Consider the following 16,695-nt stretch of genomic DNA (forward strand, 5'->3'; position numbering starts at 1 on the left):
AGAGGCTGAGACCTGAGGTGTCAGTGCAGCTCTCCAGGTGCACTGAGGGTGTGGGGAAAGGGGCAGTAGTGGAAGGGGTATGGAGGAGTAGCCCCAGGACAGCTTGGTGCTTACAAGCTGCACTTACTTTAGGCCTTATGCACTGTCGCGCATCATAAAGCCTCACCACCCCCTCCGCAGCTGCGTAATATTCCTTCACAGAAGGACAGATGTGCTTGCCTGTGTCCTTGCAGTTAGATAGGGTGCAGTGTGATTGACTTTAGCTTGGCTCCATTTTCCTTTTTTGTGCACCAGTAAAGCTCTCTGTGCAAAAAGTCTTTGCATTTTGAATCGCTTTCTCGGGAGGATGTCACCTGGGCCCAAGTCCATGGGCATTTCCTGGCCTGAGATATGTTTTGCCAAGCACCAGTCCAATCAATTGTGATGGCCTGTGCGGCCCCGCGGTAGCATGAGTGACAGCCCTCCCCACCTTCACGCACACGCACTCCCGGGCTTCCAGTGTGTGTGACCAACTCTGCAGATGTGTACTGTATTTTCTGAAGAGACGATAATTTGGTTCCAATTTTAGAATGCCGTTCGGTGAAATGAAAAGCCCTCCCGGACTGTAATATCACCCAGAGTCACAGTCTTTTTATTTAAAAAATAAAAAAGTTTTGCGACCGTGTACAAGTGATCTGTAGATTAAGGAGATCTATATCGCCGGAGCAGGAAAAGTATACAGAGGACATCTTTACAAAAAGGCTGAAAATGTGTGCGTGAACAAAACTATAATCCTGCACTGCAGAAGCTTTTCAAAGCCATAAAACTAAAGATTCTTGAAGAATAGCTACTCCATCTTGCACCAATAATACATTTGTCCCAAGATAAGAAAATTGCCTGGAAAATGCTCATGTTTATTGGACATAAGAGAGAAGAGTTTCTATAAATCCAAGAGAAAGTACCCTGGTTGGTTGAGTTAATGATTTCCCCCTTGGGAGAATTATCCTTCAGAAAAGCTGCTCTTAAATTGCTTGGTTTCCACACCTTTCTAGCATCAATTCTGCCCACTGTGTTTCTGTTTGGGAGTTGAGAGGCATGTGAGTTGAGAATCTTTGGAGACGAAGGAGTTGGGGAGAAAGTAGCAGCCAAGCTTTGGGTGGGAGTCCTGGTTGCTGAACACCACAGGGTTCTCTTCAATGGCAGCACTGGCTGCTCCCCAACACCCCCAGGGAGCTTGGAGCCAGGGCGAAGGGGGACCACACAGCTTTAAAGAGGTGGTGACCAATACTAGCAAGCTCAGAGGCCTTTTGGGGAACGGAGGCACTGGCACTGGCATCAGAGAGCCACACAAAAGAGAATGGGTCCCCTCACAACATGTGGCTGGCCAGGGGCTAGCTGCACTGGGGCGCGGTGTCCAGGGGCTTGCACCAGGCATGGGAGCAGAGGAGAGCCCAAAGGCTGTGTGCAGATCCGGGGGCCCTGGAGAAGCGGCACACACAGAGTGGATCCGAGCCTCTTCAGTTCACAGAGGCTGGAGCAAGCAGGAGAATCCACAAGGAATGCATCAAGGAGAAAGTCTGACCAAAGCAGGACGGCCAACGGAATTCCCTGAGCCCCAGAAAGACAGGTGCCTTTCACGAAACATCCTCGCCAGTCCATTTCCCAAATATTCAGTGAGAGGCTACCGTGGTCCAGGAAGTGTACCAGGTACTGGAGATTTTAAAACTAAACAGATATAGACTCTGCTCTAGCAGAACTTCTGATGGGGTAGTGGGAGATAGAGAGTTGCAGACAAAAAACAATTACAGAAATAAATGACTAGTTTATTCTCCTGGTCAAAGCCACTTGCATGGCTAAGTCCCAAATCACTGGGAGGAGGGCATGGTCAGGAGTAATCATCCAATGCACACAACCAGAAGTGGCTCTCTCCCCACTGAGAGCCCTGGGTCCCACATTGGTGGTTCTTCTGGGACTAGAACCTGTGCTTTGCCCTGCAGAAGGTAGAGAAAGAAAAGACAGCTTGTTGTCCTACCCTGCTGGGTCAGTTTCCAGGCAGTAGACAGGTCTCCCTTTGGGTGTCCTGCGTGGGGGGCAGAAATCCTTTCTCAGCCCCTTGCTGGCTGTTGGGGCATGAATGCAGTGGGAGGAGGAACAGGAGTTCATTGCCCATATTGTTCGGGCTAGTGGCTTCCAAGTCTGTCTGCGCAACCCAGTCACTTAGGGGGATGGTTAAAATGACAGATTCCAGACCCTTGTCCTCAAAACCTTCCACTGGAATCTCCTAAGGTGGGACCCAGGAATTAGTGTCTTCAGAAGTTGTTTCTGGTGATTCTTCTGAGGCTAGCCCTGATCTTGCGCCTGTCTACAGACGATAATTTGGGGAACACAGTGTGAATCCCACATAGATGATGTGCATTGCGAACTCTGTGAATTGGGGAGGAGAGAATGTGGTCCAGCCTGGGGCAATCATGGAGGACTTCCTGGAAGAGGAACTGGTTGTATTGCAGTCAGGCAGCAATGACCAGTGTAGATTAGAAAGACAAAGAGAGTGAGATAGGAAATTGTCGTAGTGATTGGTCCCAGTGAGAAGATATGATGGCCTTAAACTAGAGTGGAGAGACCTTGATCTTGGTAGCCATCTAAAATTCAGAAGCAGGAAGCCTTAATGGCCCTTTGCATGTGGAGGGTAAAATGTTACAATGCTCTGAAGTACTTCCTTCTAGATATAAAGCCTTTGGAAGTAAGTTTTAGGAAACTGTTAAAATAGGGTATAATCTAGAAGCATGCTTCTCAAATCATCTGTGGTGAAGAACCAGGGTTTTTTTTTTTTCCCCCAATCACTTGTGGACCAGAACTTTATAAAAATGTAATAGAAACAAATTTCTGAGGAAATGAAATAATCAGCGAAGACTTTCAAACCCTAAACCCAAATTTTATTTTTATTAGATTCAACAAACATAAACTTCCTCTGCCAAATTGCTAGAAAAGTTTCTAAATGCTTACAGTTGATTTCTCTACGGACCTCATGACAGATATAACAAGCAGTTCAGGGACCATACCAGTCTGCAGACCACAGCAGCATTGTTCTGGCAACATGGCCTTGCCCTCACCCTCCACAAAATCTAACATGGTTTGGATCATCTTTCCAATTTAGTCTGCTCAGCAAGCCTCCCTCCATGGTCCTTGCCTAATGGCATGGTTTCTCCTGGTTGCCACTGACAGGCTGGGAAGAGGGTAGGATAGAAGCTGCTGGCTGCAGCCAGGAGCTGTTGGGCAGAAAGCTGTCTACAGTTTGCCAGGTGTTCCCAGAGTAAGGCCTGGAAGTGTTTATGCACATGACTCTGAGATCACCCTGGTGGAGATGTGAGGGTTTTCTCAGGCCAACGAGTCACAGTGTGAATGTGAGACAAAATTAAAACCCCTCTGCCATCAGGAAACCAGAAAGAACTTCATAGGCAGGACACAATTTGAGGACAAATTTCTATTTCATTTGGCGTTTATCGTGATGTCGCAAGGGTGAGGGAGGTATTAAAAGGGTTGAAAATACGTGAAGTTTTCCAGAGCTGGAGCCATATGTCAATGCCCTTTCATCATTATATACACTTGCCCTCAGACACTCACATTCAGGCTGGGGTGTGTGCCTGCACACATATGGACACACACATACACACAGCAGCCACGTCTCGAATTTTTCCACTTTAATGCCTGGCAGTCTGTCATTTGGGGGCTGGCTGGGGGCTGGGTGGATGACAGACAGGCAAGGTGTGCAGTCTTACATGGTCAGCAACAAGGGTTCCCTGAATCCATATGATTGCCTTCCTCACCTCTGACAGCGAAATCGGAGTGTGTGTGCGTGTGTGTGTGTGTGTGTGTGTGTGTGTGCGTGTGTTGGTTTCCATATACCTAATCACTCATTACTGAGCACCTGTTATGGGCCAGGCACTGCAGTGATGTATAGGTTATGCTCCAGAGCAGGAATGGGCCAGAAACAAATAAGTAAATAATTCTCCAGAGGGAAGGACAGGCAGGGATTATGTGGAAGCAGGGTGCTGGTCATCAAGGTGAGGCAGAGAAGGCCTTACAAAGTCATGAGTGAGTTGAGGCCTGGAGGCAGAGGAGGACCAGCCACAGGAAGCGCAGGAATTGAACACCCAGGCAGAGGCAAAGCCTTGAGGCTTAACCGGGGATATGGGTGGGCACAGCGGTGTTTTTCCCCTCCCTTGTTCTCTTTTATAGTTAATTAAGATATCTCTCTCTTTTTAGTAAGAATTAAAAGGTAATAAAACGATCTGACTTTGTGAAAGTAAAATATAGTAAATGGAAAGGGTCAGTAATAAAGGAAGAGAGAGGAGTCCTTATATTTGTAATTGAGTTCAGAGAGTTTGTGTTTTTGTTTCTTTGTAAATTGTGCCTGTGTAATTGTTTTTAATTGGAGAAGAGAAAGCACGTAATTTAATGCCTGTTAAATTGTGTAGGGGCCTGTTCTATGTCGGGCACAGGGCTAAGTGGTTTGCATTTATTTTTTTAAAAAAATTTTTTTTCAACGTTTATTTATTTTTGAGACAGAGAGAGAGACAGAGCATGAACGGGGGAGGGGCAGAGAGAGAGGGAGACACAGAATCTAAAACAGGCTCCAGGCTCTGAGCTGTCAGCCCAGAGCCCGACGCAGGGCTCGAACTCATGGACCGTGAGATCGTGACCTGAGCTGAAGTCGGACGCTTAACCGACTGAGCCACCCAGGCGCCCCAGTGGTTTGCATTTATTATCTGACACAAACCCTATCAAGAGCTCTGCATTAGGTGAGCATATAACCAGTGTCTGCCTGCTCAGGCAGAGAGGGAGATGACCAGCCCACCATATGTGGTACCAAGTGGGAGACCCAGGATTCACACTTAGGTCTGACCCCAAGGCCCGGGTTCCTCCTTTTAGGGTAGATAACAACAATCCCCATTCTGCGGATGAAGAAACTGAGGCTCTGAAAGGTTAAGGAACATGGCCAAGGCTATTTAGCTGAAAGGCAGGACCAGTTACATAATTTGTGGGTCCCAGATGAAAATAAAAATGGAGGGCCTCTTGTGTGAAAATTATTTAGAATTTCAAGACAGGGACAGCAGAGCATTAAAGCAAGTACAATGCGGGGTGCCTGGGTAGCTCAGTCGGTTAAGCGTCCAACTCTTGGTTTTGGCTCAGGTCATGATCTCACAGTTCATGAGTTCAAGCCCCACATCGGGCTTCGGGCTGGCAGTGCTGAGCCTGTTTGGGATTCACTCTCCCCCTCTCTCTGTGTCCCTCGCCTGCTCACTCTCTGTTTCTCTTTCTAAACAAATAAATAAACCTAAAAGAATTAAAAAATAAAGCAACCACAAGGCCCTTCTCAGCACGAAGCTAGTCTTAGAGCCAGGATTGGATGTCCCGCCTCACTGATTCCTCACCTCCTCCTGTCTCCTTCCAGCTGAATGTCCCTCCCCATAGCTACAGACCTATAGCAGCAGTTCAGGAAATGTAACAAGAAAAAGAATTCAGAAAAGCAAGGAATTCTTTCTGGGGTTTGGCTTTGGAGTCAGGTGGGCCTGGCACAAGTCCCGAGTCTCCCACCTGTATTGTCTCACTTAATCTTCACGACATCCCCAGGAGATGTGGTTGTAATCTCCCCTCATTTTACTTGAGGAAATTGAGGCAGATTATCTGGCCCAGCGTGCAATAGCTGGTTAACAGAGGAGGGTCTCACACTCTGTTGTCTAAGTGTCATCACGGCCCTACCCAAAGCCAGGCGAGGGCACAGAAGAACTCACCCCCAGGAGCCACGTGGGGAGAGGGGAGAGAAGGTGAGTCTCAGAAGTCAGCTTTTGTTACCATTTTACAAAGGCCTTGGAAGAATCTTTTTTTTTTTTTCATTTTTTAACTTTTTTTTCATTTTTTCCCATTTTTTTATACATATAATTTATTGTCAAATTGGTTTCCATACAACACCCAGTGCTCATCCCAACAGGTGCCCTCCTCAGTGCCCATCACCCACTTTCCCCCTCCCCCACCCCCCAACAACCCTCAGTTTGTTCTCAGTATTACCTACTCTACAGAAGATCCCTACTCTACAGAAGTTCTGGCCCATGTGACACTATGCCCCCTGGAGGACACCCCATGACTCACACAGGTCTGACCCTTTCTGAGTCATGGCTAGGCTGCTGAGCTGTAGATTGGGGTGGTGGGTACCATCTAAATAGCCTCCTTCCATCTAAATAGCCTCCTTTGGCCTTGAGAAGCCCCAAGGCCATGGTGGAGACATCCTGGGATTCTATTCTGCTTTCTGGCTTTCCCCCTCCTTCTGCAGTTCTGCATTAACCATGCCTTTATTGTCTATATTCTGATGTTTTGATAACTGGGGCCCTGCTGACCCTGGAGGGACTCCCCATCAGGGCTAGCCAATTCCTAGAGATAGGAAACAACTTACCCTTTTGCTTTTCAAATGCAGACCAACCAATCCAGAACCCATACTCCCCTAATCACCCTCTTTATTGGGCTCTCATATCCTGTGCCACCATCTATCACCATCTATCTGCTCTAACGACCCCAGGGCCAGTAGCAGACAACAAGGGACAGCCCCTGTATACCAGAAGCTGCTGAAATTACACAAACTAGCATTTTGGGCAGTCTTTTTTTTTTTTTTTTTTTTTTTGAGAGAGACAGAGCATGAGTGGGGGAGGAGCAGAGAGAGGGGGAGACACAGAATCACAAGCAGGCTCCAGGCTCTGAGCTGTCAGCACAGAGCCCGACGCAGGGCTCAAACCCACGAACCGTGAGATCATGACCTGAGCTGAAGTCAGACGCTTAACCCACTGAGCCACCCGCTTTATAAGACTGCATTTTTGGCATTCTTAAACCTGGTTACCATGCTTTGCCCATTCCTTCCCTTGGAAACCACAATAAAGGCCCATGCCCACAGTTTTCCCCCTCCTATGCCTCCCGACTGACCGCATTGCTTCTCCCCATGCCCTCAGTGACTTGGCATAGCCCCACTCCTTGGGATCTGGGAGTGTAACAAACGATCTGTTCAATGGAACAGCATCCTGATCTGTTGGCCTTACCTTACTTAAATAAGTAAAACCTATATTAAAACAAATGCCCAGGTCACTTCCTCCAGGGAGGCTCCGTTGATCTCTCTACTACTCAGCGTAATTTACTTCTTCTCTGTTCCCTGGGACCTGCTCTTTGTTCCTCCGTCTGCCTAGAATCTGGCTGCTATCTGTGGCTGCTGCCTTCACTGTGAGCCATCCAGCTAGGGGCTATGAGTCCTACTTCTCAGCCTCCCATGTCTAGGGCTCTGCCTGGCACACAGTAGGTGCTCAGTAAAGACCTGGCAACTGAAAAGTGGTAAGAATGATACAAGGATGGGGCGCCTGGGTGGCGCAGTCGGTTAAGCGTCCGACTTCAGCCAGGTCACGATCTCGCGGTCCGTGAGTTCGAGCCCCGCGTCGGGCTCTGGGCTGATGGCTCGGAGCCTGGAGCCTGTTTCCGATGCTGTGTCTCCCTCTCTCTCTGCCCCTCGCCCGTTCATGCTCTGTCTCTCTCTGTCCCAAAAATAAATAAACGTTGAAAAAAAAAAAAAAAGAATGATACAAGGGTGATAGTAGTGGTAATAACAGTAGCTCTCTGTGCCTGCTGCTTTTCATACCTTTCCCCCAATTCCACAAAGCAACTTTCCCGGGGGTTGTCTTCATTCTACAGATGCAAAATGAGACTCAGAGAGGTTCAGTGATTTATTCAAGGCTACACAGCCAAGAAGTGGCAGAGCCAGGGTTCAAACCTGAGTCTGTCCAGCTGCAGGGTTAACAATCTTGAATTTAATTAAATTGACTCTAACTGAATTGAAGTTAATTCCTCATTGTGTGACCCTGTCGGAGGGTGGCCCTCTGCATGGATTAAGAGGTGGCAATCAGGAGTGTGCTAATGCTCTGAAAATGAACACCAGACGTAATCCAGCTGCCAAATGACTTTTTCAAAGCAGAATCTGGATACTTTATGTCCTTACTGAACACCCATTTAAGGCTCTTCACTAGCTTTAAGGTGAAACCCAAACCGCTTACCCTCATCATCTGACCTCTACTTACTTTGCCAGCCCCTCTCTACTTCCTAACCCACCCCCAATTCAGATGCACTGGGTGGTCCTGGGGATAAAGGTGCTTGCTCCTGAGCAAAAGTACCTCCCTAGCTTCTCCCAGTAGGAAAGGAAGTCCCTCGGTGCCCAACTCAAAGTTACCCATCTCCTGGAGAAAGTCCTCAAAGACACCAGATGGCCGACGCCTGCAGAGAATGTGAGAATGTCAGCTGCCTGAACAATCCTGTGCAGGGGGCCACCCCTTCCTGCCCTCCCACACTCCAGCACCCCCACATCCAGCCACTCACCTTGCATGAATCCAGCAATTTTCTAGAAAACCTGATGCTTCTTCAGCTGAGGCCGCAAAGAGCTGCAGGCCCACGAGCACACAGTTAAGGAGAGAAGCGTGTTTTGACAGACCTGTGTCTTTCCTTTTCATCCTTCGGTGTCACTTCTGAGCCCAGAAGGGGAACAATTCTGAATGTCTTGGATTACAAGAACCCCCAACGCCTGTACTGTCCAGAAGTCTCAGATTTGCTTTTTTCCACCTCTAGGCATCTAATATGAGAGTCCCAAGTGGTTAATATTCTCCTGATAAGAAACATGTGTTCCCCAAATTTAGCAGGAATTATAATAAAATCATTATGTTTCTAAATCCTTAATCCAGGAGGAAGGAGTTTAATTCCTAAAGGCATTCTATTGTTAGCTTTTCCAGGAATACTTATGAGGTAATTGAGCCTGATTTATCAAAACAAGAGGTAGTCTGCTTCCTTTCTCTTCACTTAAGAAAAAAATTGAACCACAGTTCATAAACCAGTCTCCAGGTCCTTTACAAACTGGAAAGACTTTGTTTCCGAGCAGGACAGCTCAGGGAAGTGTGGGAAGCTTGTAAAGCAGGGTGTGACACTTTCCTATTGTGAGTCTTCAACTCACAATTTAAGTAAGGCTAAGGGCTTCAACTGTGTTGGGCCCCTAGCCTTCAATGCTCATAACAAGCCCATGAGGAGTAACTAACTTGAATCTGCAGGTGAGGCAGTGGAGACTCAGGAGTCTGAGTATATATATATATATATATATATATATATATATATATATTATATATATAATATATATATTATATATTATATATTATATATTTTTATATATATGTTATATATAATATATGTTATATATATATACACATACATATATGTATATATATTATATATACATTATATATAATATGTATGTATTATATATAATACATGTATTATATATATAATATATAATATATGTATTTTATATATAATATATATGTATATATAATATATAAAATATACATTATATAGATAGATCTGTCTATATCTGTATATCTATATCTATGTCTATATCTTTATCTATCTATCAGTATAAATCAAACATTCAAAAATGAATCTGTAAAAATTACACTTGCTCTCCCTCCTGGCAAATCCTCAGAATCATGGCCGAGCTGCTGCGAAAGAGCTGCATGGCCTTGGGCAAGTCATACCAGCTGTCAACCATGGCTTTCTCATCTGCACAATTAAGTTACTAATCACTGGGCTGTTGGGAGAACCAAACAAAAGAATAGATGTAGAAGTGCTTAGCACCTTGTAGGTGCTTAATAATTGTACGTCCTTTTAGTTCCTGCAATAAGTGCTATTGAATAAATGATAATTTAACAATAATGTATCTATTGAACATAACCCTTGTGTTTGGTGCTGAAACGAGTCTGCATTTAGTCCCTCCCAAATCCTGGGTAGTAGGCACCACTTTCACATAAGAGGAAGCTGAGGCTCAGAGAAGGTAAACGTTTTGCAGGAAGCAGTAAGGGTGGGGTTTGAACTCAGGCACACTGAATTTAGTCATAGTCTTAACCATCTTGCTATCCGACCTCCAGGAAATGAGGATGAATAGACATTTCATGTGACAGAGGCTGAATTTGATGATTTGCCTTTTGCTCTCTCATTCCCCATCCCAAATTCCTTCTTGGAAAATGAAAGATGTTTGTGCGAGCTGCCCACTCTCTCAAGGACACTACACTCAGAAAGCTTCATCGATTTCTTTTATTATATGGTTGCAAATTTGCCTGCTCCTCGTAAACCCTCAAAAGCAAGCCTCATGAGGTCACCAAAGCAGCTGCAGATGTGATGTTCCCAACTGTCTTTCGTACCTGATTTCTTCCCAAAGAGGAAATTTCACCCCTGCCAGGGGATGGGGAGAGGAATGAACCTTCTACTCGGCCTGCGCCTCCACTCACCTTCTCTTCAATATTTATTTGCTTCTTTATTTTCATTCCTTCTAAAAAGGACCTGAGGTAGAATGTCTCATCAAAGATAACCACCAGGGGCGCCTGGGTGGCTCAGTTGGTTAAGCGTCCAACTTCAGCTCAGGTCACGATCTCACGGTCCGCGAGTTCGAGCCCCGCGTCAGGCTCTGTGCTGACAGCTCGGAGCCTGGAGCCCGTTTCAGATTCTGTGTCTCCCTCTCTCTCTGCCCCTCCCCCATTCATGCTCTGTCTCTCTCTGTCTCAAAAATAAATAAACGTTAAAAAAAAATTAAAAAAAAAAAAAAAAAAAGATCACCACCAAAATATCTAGATAGCTGCAGCGCCCCCAGTGTCAAGGGAATCAATGCCATGGATGGCTTGGGCTTCTCCAATGAAGAGACTTCCAGAAGGAGGCAATGTGGGAGGAGCTTCTACCAGCAGAAGTAGCAGAACCTCAAAAACTGGTCCCTGAGACTCACACCAAGACCTGCTACACAAAACCATTTTCTCCATCTTTCTAGCTGCATCTCTAAAGAAAGGGAGGATCCAGGGAAAGAGGGGTGAGGCAGGGAAGGGAAAAAGGCCTCCTCCTCCTTGATGCCATTTCTTGTTATCAGGAGGGAGACTGTTCCATCATCAGTTCTGGCCCAGCTTCCTGCCTGAGAAGAAAATGAAAACAAACAAACAAAAATGAACATGTTAGGGGCTGCTGTCAGGCTAGGTGGTTCTGTAGGACTGAGGTCGGGGTCAACCAAGGGGCAGTACCGGCGACGGGGCAGATAGGCCACAAGTTCTTTCTGTGGCTCAAGAAAGGCTGCCACGGCAGCAGTCACGGCTAGGTATCTGTGGCTCCCCAGGTCCACCCTGCGCTGTGACCTCAATGTAGAGTCATCAAAAATAAACATAGCAATCCCTGCCTTTAAGGAGCATCCAGGTGCTGGGGGAGGCAAGCACACAACTGAATCTTACAGGATTCATTCACACTTTCTACCAACATCGAGTGAGCATCTACTCTGTGCCAGGCACCGGGCATGGAGCGTGAGGGGGACTCGGAGGAACCATGAAGCTTGGAGTCTAATGCTGTGTCGAAGGCTGAGGGTGCTGTGGAGCACAGAGGAGTGTATCTACCCAGACTAGAGAAAGTCAGAAAGGTTGCATGGAGTTAACAAAACAGAAAGGGATAGAAAGGGAGCTCTCTATAGAAAAAACAGCATGATCAACTGCACAGAGGCATGAAACATTGTACCTAAGACTCAAGGCTTGTCAGGTGTGGACTGCTTCTGACAGCTCTGTGACCTTCAGATGCATCTGACAGGACTTCCTGTCCTCCAGCGGCTCATCTTAATTGAACTTGGGGCCTCTGGAGCATGGCTCAGAGCAGCTCCATGATCTCATCCTCCAGGAGGTGATGGGCTAGGCCAGACACAGTTCCTGGGGGCTCTGAGGAAAAGCATGCAATCAGGTACATTCTGTTTCGCATGAAGTCCCTATCCAAATATCCTCCCGTGGTAAGTTCCTGGTGACCAGCCTCACAACCCTGTGTGCAGTCTCTGTTCACGGCACACTCTGAGAAAATCAGACCTAAACTCAGATTCCATGGTTATCCGGAATGGAATGCAGGGGACACCTGTCCCCTTGGACTGAACATCTCCTTCCTTTCCTGCATGCCATGCACACTTGAAGCCCTCAGTCCTCCCTCCAAGTCCACACTTGAGATCCGTGCAATGATTGTGTCCTATTTTATTGATGAGGTGCCTGAGGCTTGGAGACCTTCATTAACCTGCCCAAGAACTTCCTGACCAGGCAGAGTCAAACCAAGATCACTGGGGCATCTGCTTCCGACCTGCTTGTCTGAGTCTTCCCACATACGTTCATCCTTGACATACAGACCTCAGCTCAAACCAGAATTCTCTCCATCTAAAGAGTCTCTCTCTGTCACGACTTTTCCTTTTATAACACTCACCCTCTCAGATAGAATAGCACAACCCTCCCCCCAACCCTCACCCCTCACCCCAGCTCCACAAGGCAGGGACCTTTCCTGACTCCACTGCTGCATCCCTGATGCTCCAAACAGAGCCTAGGACATGGAAACCCTGAACAAACGCATGCTCAGTGAACAAAGGCATCTGGCCCCTCCCCTGGAATTGCTAAAGATGGCAGACAGTGGCCCACTGGGCACTTGTGAAGAACACTGACCCATTCAGGCCAGGCTTTCTCAGTTTCTCACAGGTGAGCGCAGGCAATGTCATAGCTTTTTATTTCTGCTTCAGCAAAAGGATACCTTCTAGCAAGGTTCTGTGTGACAAACATTTGCGATTCATAAACTAATAGTATCCATAGGTCACATTCCTTGATTCTACCCACCCGTCTGGCTTAGGGTCGAACAGACCTCTCAGACATGTGTCCTCACAGAGCGTGGTATGCCTGCCGTCGTCAGCAAGAACTGTTGCCGGTCAGTGTGAGCGTTGCCTGGACTCTGCTCTGACTTTCAATTGCTGCTTTTGCTGTTCCGGTCAATTCATGTGTACACTCTCTCTTGGTGTTTATTTTCGTTGATTGCTCTATTTCGTGTGGTGCCATTTTGATCGTGGTTTTGTTCCTCTTCAACACTTGATCACCTCCAAAATATTTTTCCTCTAAAAAGAAGTCATAAGACCATCAGCCCTCCTTAAGTGAGCCACGGTCCTGAATGCTTGGGAAAGAATCCTCGCTCCCCACCTCATGACCCCAAGTAATCCTGAACTACTGTACTCTCATATTTTGTGACAAGACATACGCGTTCCTAAAAAGCACCCCGCTAGACAAAATGGGGAGCAGGGAGCGAGGGGCATAACACTCAGAAATGTCATCGGTGACAGATAAAAAGGGCACAAAGAAAAAAATATTAGCACAGTTTTACACACGTTAAAGGGCTCAGAAATATATTAGTACTACAATAAGCACGGCACTTCCCCTTGAAAAGACCTGGTGTTTGTATGTAGAGAGGACGGGGGAGGGTGGCAGTTGGGGCAGTACTGTGGCGGGGCGGACGCAGGGCTCTCTGGATGGGATGGAAATTTGCAACTGCCGGTGCAGGTGGATGTGGCTTATAACGCATAGTGGGCTGCGGCACCGAGAGGTGCTGGAGGTGTGTCCACGGGCGTATTTTGTGCATTCCTCCCTGGCTCAGCTCAGCTGGCTACCGTTTTCTGCATTCGCCTAGTGTTTCTCCAGTAGGAGATTTTGCCTAGGCAAATGTGAAATTCCCATTATCCTCAAGTCATTCCCTAAGATGTCAATTGCATTGGAACAAATTCACATTTTCAAAGACACGTGTTCCATCAGAACTGGCTGTACCTGATTGCCTTTAATGTTTTCCTCGTTTATTCAGACTGGACCAAGAGGATTGAGTATCAGCCTGGCTCGGGGAGCGTGCCGCTTTTCCCCAGCATCCACCTGGAGACGTGCGACGGGGCCGTGTCCTCCATCCAGATCACCACGGAGCTACAGACCAATTACATTGGCAAGGGCTGCGACCGGGAGACCTACTCTGAGAGATCCCTTCAGAAATTGTGTGGTGGGTAAAAATGATATACAAAGCATATCTTATATTATAAAAGAATTAGCCCCTGCCCACCGCATCGGCATATATACCTCCTGGATGATTATTAAGTTTACTTACTATGATTAGGGGTTCAGATGGCACAGGTCTGGGCACTGGGCACACCTGACCAGGTCCCACCATTTACCAACTGTGTGGCTGTGGGCAAGGCATGGGACAAAGCCTCCTCTCTTCATCAGCAATTAATGACACAATGCACTTAAGACAACCTACCGTGGAGCCTGAAGAAACACGGGCTCTGTTCCACTGTGTTGATTTGAAAGAGGCACCTGATCAGGGGCCAGGGTGAAGGGTGGTGTCTTATCACTCGGGGAGCGGTCGGTTTCCTCTCCCAAGGGACAAGCTCATAATTTGCAGAGCCCAGGCTAAATGAGAATGTGGGGCTCTTGTTCAGAAACTCGTAAGAATTTTAAGGCTGCAACAGCAAAGCATTAAACCAAGCCAGGGACCCAGGCCAAGCATGGGACCTATGTGACAGCTTAGGTGGCATGCCAGTAAAGCCATCCTGGCCGCCCACACCAGAGAAGAAGAGCTGGCGTGGGGGCAGAGGTGGCCCAGGTGAAGGTGTCCCGGTGTGACAGAAAGGACCCACTGCCTCTGTGAGGCGAAGCCACAGGAAAGGAGCTGCCAAGAGCAAGGAAGTGAGACTGATGAAGGTGCTGCACAAGGAAACCACTTTACCGAGCAGTGACTTTGTGCACCTGTTAGGCTCTTCACATGCATCGCTTGATTTAATTCTCTCATCTTCAGTGCAAGGAGGCTGTTATTCATCCAGTTCTAAAGATGGGAAAGTTGAGGCCCAGAGAAGAAAAATGGCTTGCTCACGATCCCAGTTAGAAGGTGACAGAGACAGAATTTGGAGGTGGTTCTACCTGAATGAAGGCTGTTTAGCTCAATATCTGAGGAGACAGGCCAGGCCTTGGGAGCTAGAATGTAAATCTCTTCAGTCAGCCTGTGGAGTGCTCAGTACAGTGGGAATGGTCCCATGTGCTTGGTAAACCAGACCGTTGATGTGTTGATGGGCCTTGGGGTGAGGTGGGCGACATATATTTCGTTTGTCTTGTGTTCTCACCAAGAATATTCAGGAACTCCCATTTGATTCCCCAGCTGTGCTGCGGGGAGCTTAGAAAAGAGCTTGCTCTTAGACTAGACCTATATTTGGGGGTAACTATATCTCCACAAAAGGAAAAGGACCCTCCTGGATACAATGCAGGCTGCCATCCACTCCTGGTGACCCCTCCACTACTATTGCTGGGACAGTTTCCCTCCATCAACATTGCTGTGCACACACACACACATGCACTCATGTGTGCGTGCACACACACACACACACACACACACACACACACACATACACACACATACACACACACGTCTTCACCCACCCTGCTCTTGCCCAAAGAACCAGGTGCAAATTTTAGAAGTGAATGTGGAATGGACCCTCTTTAGGCTATGTCCCATTTATCATGTCACCAGGCTGTCAGGAAGGCCTGCGGGAATGGGGCTTCTCCAGAACAATGCAGTAGGCTGGGGAGAACACCACAACTTCAATATTCCAGACAGCTCCTGCAAAAATGGATGGAAGGGGCCCACAGTATTCAGCAAACTGCCTCCAGCCCACGTGCAGAGAAGCCATCTCAGACATCTTACTCTGAATGAATATGCCCTTTCGCTCCCCATGCACCTGGATTATAAGTCAACTCGACCTGTGCCACGGTGGGTTACAGTCATTTCCTAAACCCCTCCAGGTTAGAAGGAGATGATGGAATCAGGTTGTTAAAGATCAGATGGGCCCAAGGGCACGCACTTGTGATTTGATTTTGAATGTTGCTGGGGACAGCAAGAAGGATTTTCTCAGGGAAGAAAGTTTAGAGCAAAATTGCATCTGGTTGTTAACACAGCTTATTCCTTCTGGGCTGCCAGCCTCGCCTTGCAGGAGGCACGTTCATTCAATGAGGAGAGCAGGTTTCCCCCAAGATGTGAGCTTACCTGGTTCCAGGAGCAACTCTTTATTGGGGGAGCGGCGGGGGGGAGTCTGGGTGTCTTTCTGGTGACCTCCCCGGTAGTGCCGCCCACTGCCCTATGGGGACTCTGTCCGAGTAACAGGATGGGTAGGAACACTCTTGCCTCCATGTTAGGAGTCTGAATCTTGAATTCCATGGAGGGAGAGCTCTGGAAAAAAAGGCAGAAGCAAATGAGTGAAACCCAGATGCGCATCTGCTGCTAGAGTCAGCTTTGGAGAAGCCAGCTCATCGGACCCCATGCTCTTTCCCAACTGCAAGGGAAATGCAGGCTGGGTCACATATAAAACAGAGTCTGGGTTATCATTCCTGCTCCTGTGGGCATCTTAGGTTCTGGGGACAAGCTTCCGTGTGTTTTCAGTGGATGGTAGACAAGTTGCTTGCAGGCTCTCCCAACTAAGGAGCAGCCATGATACTTTCAGCCTCAGCAGTCATGCATTTTTCATCTTCCAAATCTCTATTGGTTTTGGATGGAAACAGGGAGACCAATTAGGATGTTATTGCCATGGTCTAAGCAAGAGATAATGAGTTCCTAACCAGGGGAGTGGCAGTAGGGATGCCTTTAAGACAGCTTTAGGAGGCAAAATCAGCAAGCTAACCAATGATTGATCAGCTGTCAGTGAGAAAGAAGAAATTAAGATGACTCTAGCATAAGCCTCTAAGTGGACAAGGGTGCCACCAGCCAGAACCAGGAATCCAGGCAAGAGTAGATTTAAGGGGGCTCTGAGGTCAGGTG

At 47.4% G+C, this 16,695-nt stretch overlaps 1 protein-coding gene across 3 annotated transcripts in view; it reads left to right on the plus strand.

The window, feature by feature from the left end:
• CLSTN2 (calsyntenin 2) overlaps positions 1-16,695 on the plus strand; it is a 609,330-nt gene that overhangs the window by 489,249 nt on the left and 103,386 nt on the right. For all 3 annotated transcript variants that reach the window (XM_086674405.1, XM_086674406.1, XM_086674407.1), the window contains one exon: positions 13,708-13,893. In XM_086674405.1, coding sequence (XP_086530531.1) covers positions 13,708-13,893 — 186 coding nt within the window. The remainder of the gene's footprint in view (positions 1-13,707; positions 13,894-16,695) is intronic.

The sequence above is a fragment of the Puma concolor genome, chromosome C2, assembly GCF_028749965.1.
Source record: "Puma concolor isolate L17-30 chromosome C2, mPumCon1.1.hap2, whole genome shotgun sequence".
NCBI lineage: Eukaryota > Metazoa > Chordata > Mammalia > Carnivora > Felidae > Puma > Puma concolor.